General features: G+C 44.3%; 1 protein-coding gene across 2 annotated transcripts in view; it reads right to left on the bottom strand.

Moving 5' to 3' along the window:
* Positions 1-11,306: 11,306 nt before the first annotated feature.
* Positions 11,307-12,697, bottom strand: part of IRF2 (interferon regulatory factor 2) — an 84,072-nt gene continuing 82,681 nt past the window's right edge. For both annotated transcript variants that reach the window (XM_082863959.1, XM_082863958.1), the window contains exon 9: positions 11,307-12,224. In XM_082863959.1, coding sequence (XP_082720085.1) covers positions 11,916-12,224 — 309 coding nt within the window. In that variant the 3' untranslated portion in view covers positions 11,307-11,915. The remainder of the gene's footprint in view (positions 12,225-12,697) is intronic.

Genomic DNA, 12,697 nt, shown 5'->3' on the forward strand with positions numbered 1-12,697 from the left:
TTCAGCGTCTTCTCTTAGAACACCCAGTAAACTCATTTGTTTGAAATCATCCCTAGCCCTTCATCCCTTAATGGTTCACTTGAGCAGCCTAAAAAACATCATATTTCCCCAATTCTAAGATGCCACTGATTTTAAGATGCTCTATCAATGAATAGAAGCTTTTCAGTGGGAGAAAGAAATAAGAGAAGTTAGAAAGAAAGAAGGAGGGGGAAAAGAGAGAGAGAGTGGCTGAATTTACTATGCATAGTCTTAAATAACTTTAGCATTCATTTACCCATGCAATTATATGCTGCCTTTGCTTTCCTATACACCAGCAATGAACCATGGAATTTGGAATTAAAAACACAATATTGTTTACATTAGCATCCCCCAAAATGAACTACTTAGATGTACGTCTAACCAAGTATGTAAAGATTTATACAAAGAAAACTACAAAACTCCAATGAAAGATGTCAGAGAAGAACTAAATAAATGGAGAGATTATTCCATGTACAATACATGGATAGGAAGACTCAATATTGTCAAGATGTCAGTTCTTCCTAACTTGATCTGTAGATTCAGTGCAATCCCAATAAAAATTCCAGCATGCTATTTTGTGGATATTGATAAACTTATTCTGAAGTTTATATGGACAGGCAAACGATCCAGAATAGCCAACACAATATTGAAAAAGAAGAAAAAAGTTGGAGGACTGACACTACCTCGTTTCAAGACTAACTACAAAGATATGATAATCAGAACAGTGTGGTATTGGCAAAAAAATAGACAAATGGATCAATGGAACAGAATAGAGAACGCAGAAACATACCCCAATAAATATAACAAACTGATCTTTGACAAAGGAGCAAAGGAAACACAATGGAGAAAAGATGGTCTTTTCAACAAATGGTACTGGGACAACTGAACATCCACATGCAAAAAAAAAAAAAAAAAAAAATTCTAGATACATACCTTCCACCCTTCACAATTATATGCTGATTTTATTACCAGAGTTTAGCTGTAGTTTATTTCATAATCAGAGACTAAATAGTTTTCCAAGTCATTTTGGACACCTACAGTTTTTCACAGCCTTAGGAGATGCTGCCCTGAGTCATGCTAAAGAGCTTGGCACACTTAAGGTTGACAATGTAATTTGAAGGCATCACAGAGAACCCTAGGGGTTTGTTGGCATTTCCTCTTTGTTTAAACATAATTCTGTGTTTCCTTTTTTAAAGTTAAATGTTATGCAGCTTCTATTGAAAGTCACTAGAAACTTTTGAAAGATTTTGAAGCCTAAATAATAGTTTTTTCATGATGCATGAAGTGGTCACACCAATTTTCCCTGGTTTTGAAAATTTTCATAATTTACCCTGTGTGATGGGGCAATTTGTAATGCTTTTGCTTCAATACAGTAAAGCAGTGTAAGCTTTGTGAAGACATTTTCTGTGACCATTAGGGACACAAATCGAATTTAACAGTGTGTGGTGCCAATAATGAAACAGAAGTGGCAACGTGGAGGGAGAGGTACTTCTACACTGGCAAAGCTTGTGGCCATAGGCAGTGCCAACCGTATTGGCACCTCACTCCTCTGCCCAGCAGCAGGCAAACCATTTTGACAGGGCATGCGTTACAGTTCCCAAGTTCATAAATGTTAACATATGGGAAAATAAAGTGAGTGTTCAACTAGAGAAAATAGGGCGGTGTCCAAAAATTACAAGGCCTTGAGAATTCTGCAGAGCTGGAGCTGTGTCCACCAGCTCAAAAGTTGTGTCTACCTCTGCCCTTTCTGTCATCCCAACTCCCCCTCCAGCTTCAACCCTGGAGATCACAGAGTTCAAATCACAGCGTGGAGGGAAAACCAATCTAAAAAAGGAAGAAGACAATGGATATGCTTATTTCAAGCTTCCTGCCTGAACTACCATTAGGCTAATTTCTTCTATATCAGACTTCATTTCCTGAGGGCTCATGAGCAAATGTGTCTTTTCATGGCTGTGCTAAGACATGAAGCCTCCTTTTCCCAGAGCCTGGAGCATCATTTGAATGAGTATGAACACATGGCTATTGTGAAAGACCAACTCCTATCTGATATAGAAATTAAGAATGATTCCTATAAAAGTATTTTGCAGTTTTGCGTGCCCATGTGTGTGGTTATTTTTGCTTTGGGTGTTCTTTGCTTCTTTCTTTTTTAATAAAGTTATAAAGCAGACAAACTTTTCATGGTGGTTACAACCGCTCACACAGCAAAGCCCCTCCCTTCCTGCTTAGCAATTAAGGGCTTTGCTTTACTGCCTCTGAAAAACTTCTTAGCTTTAAAAGAAAGAATAAGTCCCCCAATCTGGAAATAGGTGACAAGAACATACAGGAGGACAGAGCCAAACCAGGCCAAGATGCAGGTGCCTGGAACGAATTTACACAAAGCTCTGGGAGAAGGGGTCACCTTGTGAGGGCTTGGTGCCCCCCTCACCCAGAGGGTTAATTTACTGAGACCACAAAAGGAATACACATCAATTTTTCAAAATGATCCATGTTCACTGCATTTGAAAACAAGACAATCTTTATTATTAGGGCATAGTGTTGAATATACATGCATAAGATCTATCTTATTATTTATCAAATGGTTTGAAACCCTTATATCTTTTCTCTTTCCACTAGAACTGCCATGCTGAGTGTGGTGTGTTGAAGTCTCCTTTTACTAACGTGTTTTCATCTATTGCTATTCTCATTTCACGTCATTTCTGCTTTATATCGATGGTTGCTGTATTATTTGGTGCATAGATGTTTATAGTTTATCTCCATTGTGAACTGTGATTTTCAGGCTTATATATTAATAGCATCCTTTTTTCTCTCATTTGAAGCTTTTTGGCCTGAATTCACTTTGTCTAATATAAGAATCATCACCCTTCTTTCTTATTGTTTTTATTTTTCTGGTATAACTTTGCCTGTTTCTTTATTTTTGGTCTTTTGAATCACTGTGATTGAGGTGTGCCTCTTAAATATAACATTGCCTTGTAAGCTAATTTGATAATTGGCTCATTTGTCACTACAACAAGAAAAGAGAAGAAACCAGTAAAGCCTGTTCCATTTATTAATATGACATGTTCAGTCTCAAGGCTGTCATATTATTTTATGTTATAATCACTGCATGTTATGTTTACTGTATTTCCTTCTTTATTTGGCACATTTTCTTTGCTATTTCTTTTTTAAAAAATTTTTTAACTTTTTATTTTATATTGGAGTATAGTTGATTAACAATGCTGTTAATTTCAGGTGTACAGCAAAGTGATTCAGTTATACATATACGTGTATCTATCCTTTTTCAAATTATTTTCCCATTTAGGTTGTTACATGAGCAGAGTTTCCCTGTGCTATACAGAAGGTCCTTGTTGGTTATCCATTTTAAATACAGCAGTGTGTGCTATTTCTTATATCTTTATCTTTTCAGATGACCTGCCTCTGCCCTCTCCAGGGTAGTTCCCACCATTCTACTGGATCTGCTCCCCAGGCTCAGGCCACTGCTCATCCAACCACTAAGAAAGAGCTAGGGAAGTAGGAAATAAACCTCTGCGTAGAAAGGGGTGTGCGTCCTGAGATGACAGCTTACGTACCCTCAGCCATTCTCTCCTCAGGCTACCCACCCCTCAAGGGTGATGGAGTGTCTTTACACTCCAAGGGTGATGGGCTCAAGCAGCAGTCAGAACACTACTGAGAACAGCACCCACCATCTTCAGCATCTTACTGATCACATCCTCAGGCTAGATTGTCTTCCCTGAATCTAGTGTCTGACACACTCTGCTTGCTCTTTTCCCAGGAGGCTTCTCAGCTCCAGTGTTAATCAATTGCGGCAAACATACCCTGGAAGGGAGTTCTCCTGCCCTCACATCTGGTCTGTGTCTAGCCTCTATCAAAGCATCTGCCACACAAGCTCCCCCATCCTGTGCCTGACCTAAAATAACATTCTAGGACAGGATAGGAGTATAACAAAAAACACAAAAGCCTAATAGTTTGTTTGTCTGATTCATAAGTATGTTGAAATGCACCTAATTTCAAAATTGCTGAGTCAAAATGTCATGCATCCTGTGAATCTGGTGGGAATGACTGTGCCAACTGGCCTATGATGAAAATTATATTGCTGACCCAGAACGGAGCAAATTAGGATCACCTCAATAATCAAAAGTTAATTAAATTCCACCTGGTGGTTTTAGAAGGCATTTTAAAAATGTGTTTGAGTCCATGTTGTTAAAAATAAAAGTCACTACCAGCAGATTCTGATCCCCTTCAACTTCTACAGGAAGGAATATTTTCTTAGCTCCTTCTAAGCCCACTCAATAATAAAATTAGCTTTTCCCAATAAAGAATGGCCCAGGATCTAGGGGTGAAAAAAAGACCCACTAATTTTTTTCGGTATGTGGGCCTACTCACTGTTGTGGCCTCTCCCGTTGCGGAGCACAGGCTCCAGATGCGCAGGCTCAGCGGCCATGGCTCACGGGCCCAGCCGCTCCGCGGCATGTGGGATCCTCCCAGACCGGGACACGAACCCGTGTCCCCTGCATGGGCAGGCGGACTCTCAACCACTGCGCCACCAGGGAAGCCCAAGACCCACTAATTTTAGCTACATAGGAATTGGGGTCGGGCTTCCCTGGTGGCGCAATGGTTAAGAATCTGCCTGCCAATGCAGGGGACACGGGCTCGAGCCTTGGTCCGGGAAGATCCCACATGGCACAGAGTAACCAAGCCCGTGCGCCACAACTACTGAGCCTGCACTCTAGAGCCCGCGAGCCACAACTACTGAGCCCATGAGCCACAACTACTGAAGCCCGTGCACCTAGAGCCCGTGCTCCGCAACAAGAGAAGCCGCCGCAATGAGAAGCCCGCGCACCGCAATGAAGAGTAGCCCCCGCTCGCCGAAACTAGAGAAAGCCCACGTGCAGTAATGAAGACCCAACACAGCCAAAAATAAATAAATAAAATAAATTTATTAAAAAAAAACATTAAAAAAAAGAAAGAAATTGGGGTCACATGTCTGAGCTCTGAGATCCTTAGTGATCAATTCTTGAATTAACGTAAGTCTGGGAGCGCTGGGTAATTTGGAAGCAGCGCTCCATAATATGGATCCTAGCTATTTTATATCCAGATTACATGCTTGATAAAACTGAGTGCGTACAACACAGCCCAGACTCTAATAGCATGATCTTATTTCTTATAGCATTCTTGCAAATAAGATGTTAATACCCTATTTTATATACAAAAACCCTGCTTCTTATAGATATTAAGAGATTTCCCAAAAGTCATCAGCAAGTGAGAACTGAACCCAGGTTCATCTGGTTTCAAAAATCTCATCTCTTTCCAGTCTACCATGTTGCCTTCCCACATACACTAGGGAGTATAGGATGAAGATTCTGTTCTCTGGGTGTTCTTACTTTGGAGTTTTTACTTCCTTTGTTGTTATTGGCAGAGCGGATTCCTTGAGATGCATGCATGTCCCAAATAGGCACTCAGCAGGCCCCACGCCCATCTTTTGCTCATCTGGCTTCCTCTAAATCAAGAGCCATATTTCCTGGTCTTTCTTGCCCGGGGCTTCTAACTGGGAATTAGGTTTCCCTAGTTATCTGCGCTTGCGTGAGACTAGGAGTCAGGATGGAAGCAGAAGCCACCTTCCCGCGGACTCACCTGTAACCACTGGCCAAAGTCACTGTGTGACACTGGGACTTTCTAAAGCTGCATCCTCGAGGCTCAGTCACTAATTTAGCGGGTGTTGAGAGATAGTTAGGGTGGGGCTGACAGGGACTTCCTGGCTCTCGGACCTCAGCTAAGGCAGCACGTCCTCACGATCAATGCCTCCAGTGCCAGCCTCCCAATTTCCGACCTTCACGGTTGGCAGAGGGGGAGGCAGCCCTGCGGTCGGCCCCTCCAGCCTTTCCAACCATGCAGACACCTGCTTCTCCCTGGTCAATGCCTCTCTGCTGAAAAGAGCCAGAGTGGGTTCTGTTTCCTGCAACTGAACCCTGCGGATACACACCGTTCCCCATCTTTCCCACTAACTGCTGGACTTTGCAACTGTCAACCCTTCAATGGATCCTTTAACCTCTAAAATAAGAGCTTTGAATATCTCCATCACTCCCTGTCTCCCTTACCCAGCTTTATTTTTCTCCAGACTATTTATTGCCTCTGAAAGATTATTTATTGGTTGGATGCCCACCCCTACTAGAATTTAATCTCTATTCAAACAAAGACTTTGTTTTATTCACTTCTCTACAGCCCTCTAACACTTAGAACATTATTAACAAACAATGGGAATAAATAAATAGTGTTGAATGAATGAGTCTACTTTTCTTAACAGAACACTACTACCAAATTAATATGTTAGTAGTAGAGTCATCAACAGTATACCCTCAATAACGCCTCCTCATGAAGCTTTCACCTGGGTTCAGAAAATCCTCAACGAACACAAAATGATACGTGTTCTTTGGATCTCAGCATTAAATTGAGGGTGACCAACTCCTTCTGGTTTGCCGGACACTCTCCCAGTTTTAGCACTAAAATCCCACATCCTGGGAACCCCAGCAGTCCTGGGCAGACGAAGACAATTAGCTTCCCTAGTTAACTTCATGAGGTGCTAAAGAAAGGCATTTGGAATTATATTATTTTAAATCAATCTCGCAAATAGAAGTTTGCAGACACAAATCTTTTAAACCAGCCTGTGGTTTCCTTCCCATGTCACAGCTGTCTCGCAAATGATCCCTGAAGCCCTCAGGGTGAAATCTGAGCAATGGCCTTGGCCTGCATTCTACACTTTTACTAATACTCCTGTTTGGCTATATGTTGAATACGCTACAGCTCAGCATGTGAAATATAATTAATAGCATATTTCATAATTAAATGAAAAAACATGATACAGGAGCTTCCCAGAGAAAAGCTATAGCACTAGATCCTTCAGGGAAGGCAAGAGAAATCTGTTTATAATCTCGTTAATTCTAGGGATGAATAAAGGCTTAGCTATCACGAACCATAAAGAACTCACACTCTCTAGCGCTAACATTATCCTGAAACTTCAGACAGCCCATTCAAGTATAATTTGTGGATTGAAAACAATGTCTTTGATCTGGTGCATTAGAGAGAGTTGGAGAATATGAGCATTTTCAGATCTACGACCCAAGCTTCCGGTAGATGGATCATCTTGGAGATTCTTTTTCCCTGATGATTCACAGTGTTGAATGTTTAGATTTTAAAATATTCTTCTCAACCAAAACCAAAACTTAGTGATGCAATCACCCTGGAGTTTGTTTTGCACATGCAAAAACAGTTGTGTTACTAAAATCAACTGTTGCACGGGACAGTGGCTTTTCTCTGGCCGTGTGTGTGTGAGGGGTTAACGGAGGCAGAGTTGCACAATCCAGCACAATGCATTCCTCAGAGCCAGCAAGCTCTGTCTGAACGTGTTTACAAAGCAGATACAGAGAAACTGACCAAGCCTCCCAAGGGCAGCTGCTTAGAGAAGTAGAAGCACCCATGCTGCGTTTCTTCTTAAGACATTGCCTAAAGGACTCCAGAAAATGCTCTTTTCTGACTGTGTGAACTCTGACATGGCCTACCTCTCGATCCTTCCAATCCTTCCACGGTATGACTCAAGTTCTTGGACAGACTTCACATTTTTGCTCACACCGGCTATTAGGCGGGCCACTTCCTTCCTTCCAGGCACTATTTTCGGTAGCAGAGCCCCTGCACCTGTTGTCAGTGTGGCCACAGAAGGAAACCTCAGAAACCCTCGTCTGTCCACCCAGCATGGCCAGCACTGCCCAAGCCAAGGCAGGGGATGGTGCCAGGGCCCAGAGGGCCGGCAGGGGCCCAGAGGGCCGGCAGGGGCCCAGAGGCCAGGCAGTCTCAGGAGGGAACATCTCACCCACCATCTTCTTGTGTCCCCTGACCCAAAGTTTTGCACAACCTGGGGCGCTCCTCTCCAGGTCTGTGGCTGGCCACGCTCCAAAGGGGGACAGCCCAGGGGCCTGGCCCTGTTCTTTGACACTGGTATGTGGATCCCAGGGGAAGGGGAGGAGATCCTGGGGGCTACTGCCTAACTTCCACATGTGGGATGCAAATGTGACTGACACACAACCTTGAGAAGCTTCCAGTCCCAGGGACTGGGATCCCCTCAGGGAGGGGTCTACTGCAGCCTGGGAACAAGATGGAGAGCTGGTTCCCAGCCCCCTTGGCTGGTCAGGTTCAGGTCCCACTGGCTCTGACCATCCTGGCCCTGGAGGCGCCAGGGTGTGGCATTTCAAGATGAGATGGCTGAACACCATCAGGTAAAAACCAGTTTCTGCCTCCTTTCTCTTTGTAAACCAAAACGGCTGCTGAGACACAGGGTACCTGACACTGCATGCCAGGACCCATTTTAGCTACCTGCGTGCAAACTTCTTCCTAGTGTGCTTTTTTTGTCTTGCCTCAGTAGAGATTCCGCAAAATAGCGGGCTTCTTACTCTCACCTTTTATCTGGGTCTGTTTGTCCATAGCTAGAATAACAGGGGGGCTTTTAAAACCTAATGAATTCAATGTTCAAAGAATGGCCTCAAGCAAATGGAATGTCTAATGTTCCATTAGGGCAGGAGGCCATTTGGGACTTAACATCGTTTTCATTCACATGCAAAATACTTCCAAAAGCTCAAATTTGAAAACTCAGAACCCTGAAACCCAATCACGTACCTTCCTCATTCCTAAAATTTTGATCTCAGTAGTGGTTACCTGATAGTTTAGTACACTTTAGATTTGGGAGGGGGGGAGAAAAAGGACACTATTTTGGGGTTCTGATGGCCAATGGATTTGTGTGCATTTCTTTTCCATGTGTATTTCTTGTTCTCTATAAATACATTTAAATAGACTAAACACCTCCTTTGGCAGTTACTTCATCAAAACATGGAAAAAATGTTATGGTTGAGTATGGATTTATTTAGAGACTTGCAAACGGCGTTCTGGAAGCCCTTTGTGGTTCAGGATGTGCTGGGTTCTCTCAACCTTCTGAGTGGGCGTAAGTTCCTGTCACTGGATTCACAGTTCACATCTGTACCGGGTCCTTCTTACCAAGGGGTGACCTAGGTGCTGTCTGCAGAGAACAAGACGCTGAACCTGCTAGTTACACACACACACACACACACACACACACACACACAAGCCCATCATGAGACCATATCAGCTCACACAGACGCCAGACGAAAGCAGCACGTGTCCCCAGCACTTCCTGTAACAGACAATGAGGTCTGAGGCTGCAGTCCCCGAGTCGCCCCATCTCATTTGTTTTTCTTCCTCAGGCCAACCCTAGGCATGGGCTGACTAGCTTCTTTTCCTACACTCCTCGCAAGTAACACTGAGAAACATGACAGCCTTTCTCAGAAATAATTTAAACATGATTCTGTTTTCCGTGGCCTGCTTGGCAATGGACGGTCACCTTCAGTCCCTCAGTGGTGCATTTCCAGATCCCCCATCTTCTCTCACCTGGTAAGATGCTGTACTTCCGGTCATAACCGTGTAGGAGGAAGCACGTGAGGCGGTGTCTGGGCCCTGCAGAGCTGCTGACAGGGGTCAGGAAGTGAGCTGGGGGTTCCCTCTGTATTTGGAAGAGGGAAGGGGGGCAGGAATCAGGAGCTGGCCTTAACCCTTTGAGCTCCAGGCCATGTGACGGAGAGCCACCTTCCATTATTGGTTTCTAATTTATTCTAAAACAGGATGACTAAGTAGAAGGATTTAGATACAAGTCGCAAAGAACTGGACCTGTTTATTCAGGATCTGGGAGAAGGGTAGGTCTCCAGTGAAGAGCACAGAAAGCAAGGCTTTCCGTGAAGCGCAGGTAAACCCAGAGTCACCAGGGTGTTCCTCGCGGAAGCAGCCAACCATCAACCCTGGCATTTCAACCACAGCGCAGCAACTAGTAAAATGCTTCAGTTAATTTTTGTTCAGGGCTGGATAATTTTATGGCCGCTAATTATATCTGCAGCCACCCACAGAGAGAGGCATTAAAATTAGCCCTTTGTCCTTTCATTGAAGGAACCTTTTCAAATATTAACCTAGCAATCTCCTCCATAAGCCCCCAGAGGTAGTAGGGGGGCGGCTAAGTCTTCGTAGGCTGAATTTTTGGACATCGTGGAAGCGTGAGGGGTGAGCGCCGCGGCCTTCTTTCCCAAGATCAGAGACTGGGTGGTGGGGGGAGTCTGGGGTGTGGAATTCACATTTGTCACTAGGAAAGACGTGCCTTAAGTTCTGAGGGCAGGGTCTAGGTCTCAGAAAGAAGACTGACTTTGACGAGGAACCCAACAAATGTTTCCTGTTCTCAAAAACATTTTATCTGTGAGCCCGGTATGTGACATAAACACAGAATTTTAGTCCTATGTTTAAGAACAAGAAAAACACAGATGTGGGTGGAATTTGCTGACTGTAGAGAGTAGTGGAAAGGGGAAGAAACACCCCTCCAGAGTCACACCAGCCTTGGATTATGACTACCTATGTGACCTTGAGTAAAGGCATTTTCCTTTTAGTCTCCATCTCCTCCCTGTGAAACGGAGATAAATCTCTATCCTGTGCACAACCTGGATGAGTGAACAAGTGGAATCATCATGTAAGACACAGAGCACAACGTCCAGCTCCGGGCGAGCGCCTAACAGAGGAAGCCATCTCACAACAGAAACCTCCAGGGTCGAAAGGGGGAAAGTTCTGGTCGCACCAGTCCAATCCCATGACTGTGCTCTAAGGGACACACACACAAAGCCAGGCGTGATGCCCATTAAAAATTTAACTATATATCATATTCATTTATTATCAATCCACAGGATAATTTGATTGCTACATGAGCTCATAAAAGCTTTTTCACCTTTACAAAATTAAAAAAAAAAAATGTGCCACAAGGATGTAATAACAACTGCCGATAAACCAGAAAAGGAATCTTAAAATTATAAATTTGCTGTAGAAAAGATAAAAAACAATTATATTTTCTTTAGAATTTTACCTTGAATAAAATATTCCCCGGTATAAAAAATAAAAAAGCTTGCTCTGGTTAGAATTAGAGTATTTTTCTCTTCAAATCTGGGAATTTGCATAATCTCTCCATGATAGTTTTCCTTTGTACCGCGTGGCATTCAAGCATAGCAGATTAGAAAGATTTTCTTTTTTTCTTTTCTTTTTTTTTTGTTTTGTTTTTTAAAGCAGTCTTTTAAAATGGGACATCTGTGGAGAAGTTCATTTTCTTCTCCTCCTCAGGGATGTGGAACACAGCCTTTGAGGGCAGGAAAAGGAGGAAAGAAATGAAGGGGATAGGAGGGCCGGGGAGGGGAGGGAGGGGAGGGAGGGGAGGGAGGGGAGGGGGTGGGATGAAGGGGAGGCAAACGAGGGGAGGGGCTGGGAGGGGAGGGGCTGCAAAGCAGGAGGAGGAGATGGGAAGGGGGAAGGGGGGAGGAGGGAAGAGGGGTGCTGACTGTGCTATGAACAGAGCAGGGTCACGAGAAGGTCTATCTGTAAGTGCTTTAAGATAAGGTGCAGAAGCAGACTGCAATGTCGCTAGTACTGCCCTATGTACATATTCACAAGAATAAAAAATTCCAGCTAGTTCACATTTTCTCCTCCATTCAGAGGCATCCGTTCCACCATGCTGGCCTTGACCGCAGGCAATGCAGCACCTCACTGCCCGTGTGGGTGTTGGTCCTATGACGTCCTTGAACTTGAGGGAGCAGCCCTGGGAGATCCAGCAGGCTCTAGAGATATGCGTCTACCAAGGGGCTGGAGTCCTGAGTTAAAAAGAAGCTCCAGTACTGGAGTTGGACACAGCAATCAAAGTTCTATTGTCAAGGCTTTTTCCCTTAAGATTCGTCTAAAATAGGTGTCAGAAAGAAAAATATAATACAAACAAACAATAAAACAAAGCCAAGAAATCCCAACAACCACCAGGGGAAGTGGAAGGCTTAACAGCTCTTGACGCGGGCCTGGGTGATGTCGGAGGTCTTCTTGATGACGCTGGCCCGGGTCTCCCGGTCTGGCCGGCTGCTGCTGGGCGCTGGGGTCACGGAGGGGGCGAGGGGGAGGTCTGGGAACGGGGGCCAGGAGCTGTTGTAAGGCACGGGACAGCTCTCCTCTTTGATGGTGACTTGGAGGTCGGGCTTGTTGGAAGTGACGAAGGTCGCCATGCTGGGTAGCAGGTACGTGCTTCGTGTCCCCATGTTGCTGAGGTACTGTTTGCCTTCAATGTTCCTCTTCCGCCAGTGTGGTCGGCCCTTTCAAAGAAAATAATCATGATATACATTTCCTTTGCCTTCTCTTGAATGGCTTTTTAAACAATGTGCCACCCTTCCCATGTGTTGGTGTCTGAGTTTCTTAAGAGGCATGGAATAAACGAGAACCTTAGCAACTCCACACCCCTGAACTGAAATCCATTCCCAGCCATGCATGCCCCAAGCACAGTTTCTCTTCCCTTTTTAATCCATGCCCATTGGCTACCTCCCAGAAATCTAGCCAAGGCTGTTCTATGAAGGCAGGAAAACAAGGCAGCAGCTTGGTTTCTGGTTCCCCTCTACTCCGGCTGCCCGGCCTCATGGTTAGGTAGCTTTGGGCCAGGATGGCTGTTGTGTCACGGCGACTAAGTCCTCACAGATGGCCCGATCTGATCTTTGAGTTAAGCTGCATTTTCAGAGTGCCGGAAGCGAGGAACCCAATAAAAGACAGGGAACGCCCCTAGACTGCTTTCAAA

The sequence above is a fragment of the Leucopleurus acutus genome (assembly GCF_964270905.1).
Source record: "Leucopleurus acutus genome assembly, chromosome: 21".
In the NCBI taxonomy this organism is placed as follows: domain Eukaryota; kingdom Metazoa; phylum Chordata; class Mammalia; order Artiodactyla; family Delphinidae; genus Leucopleurus; species Leucopleurus acutus.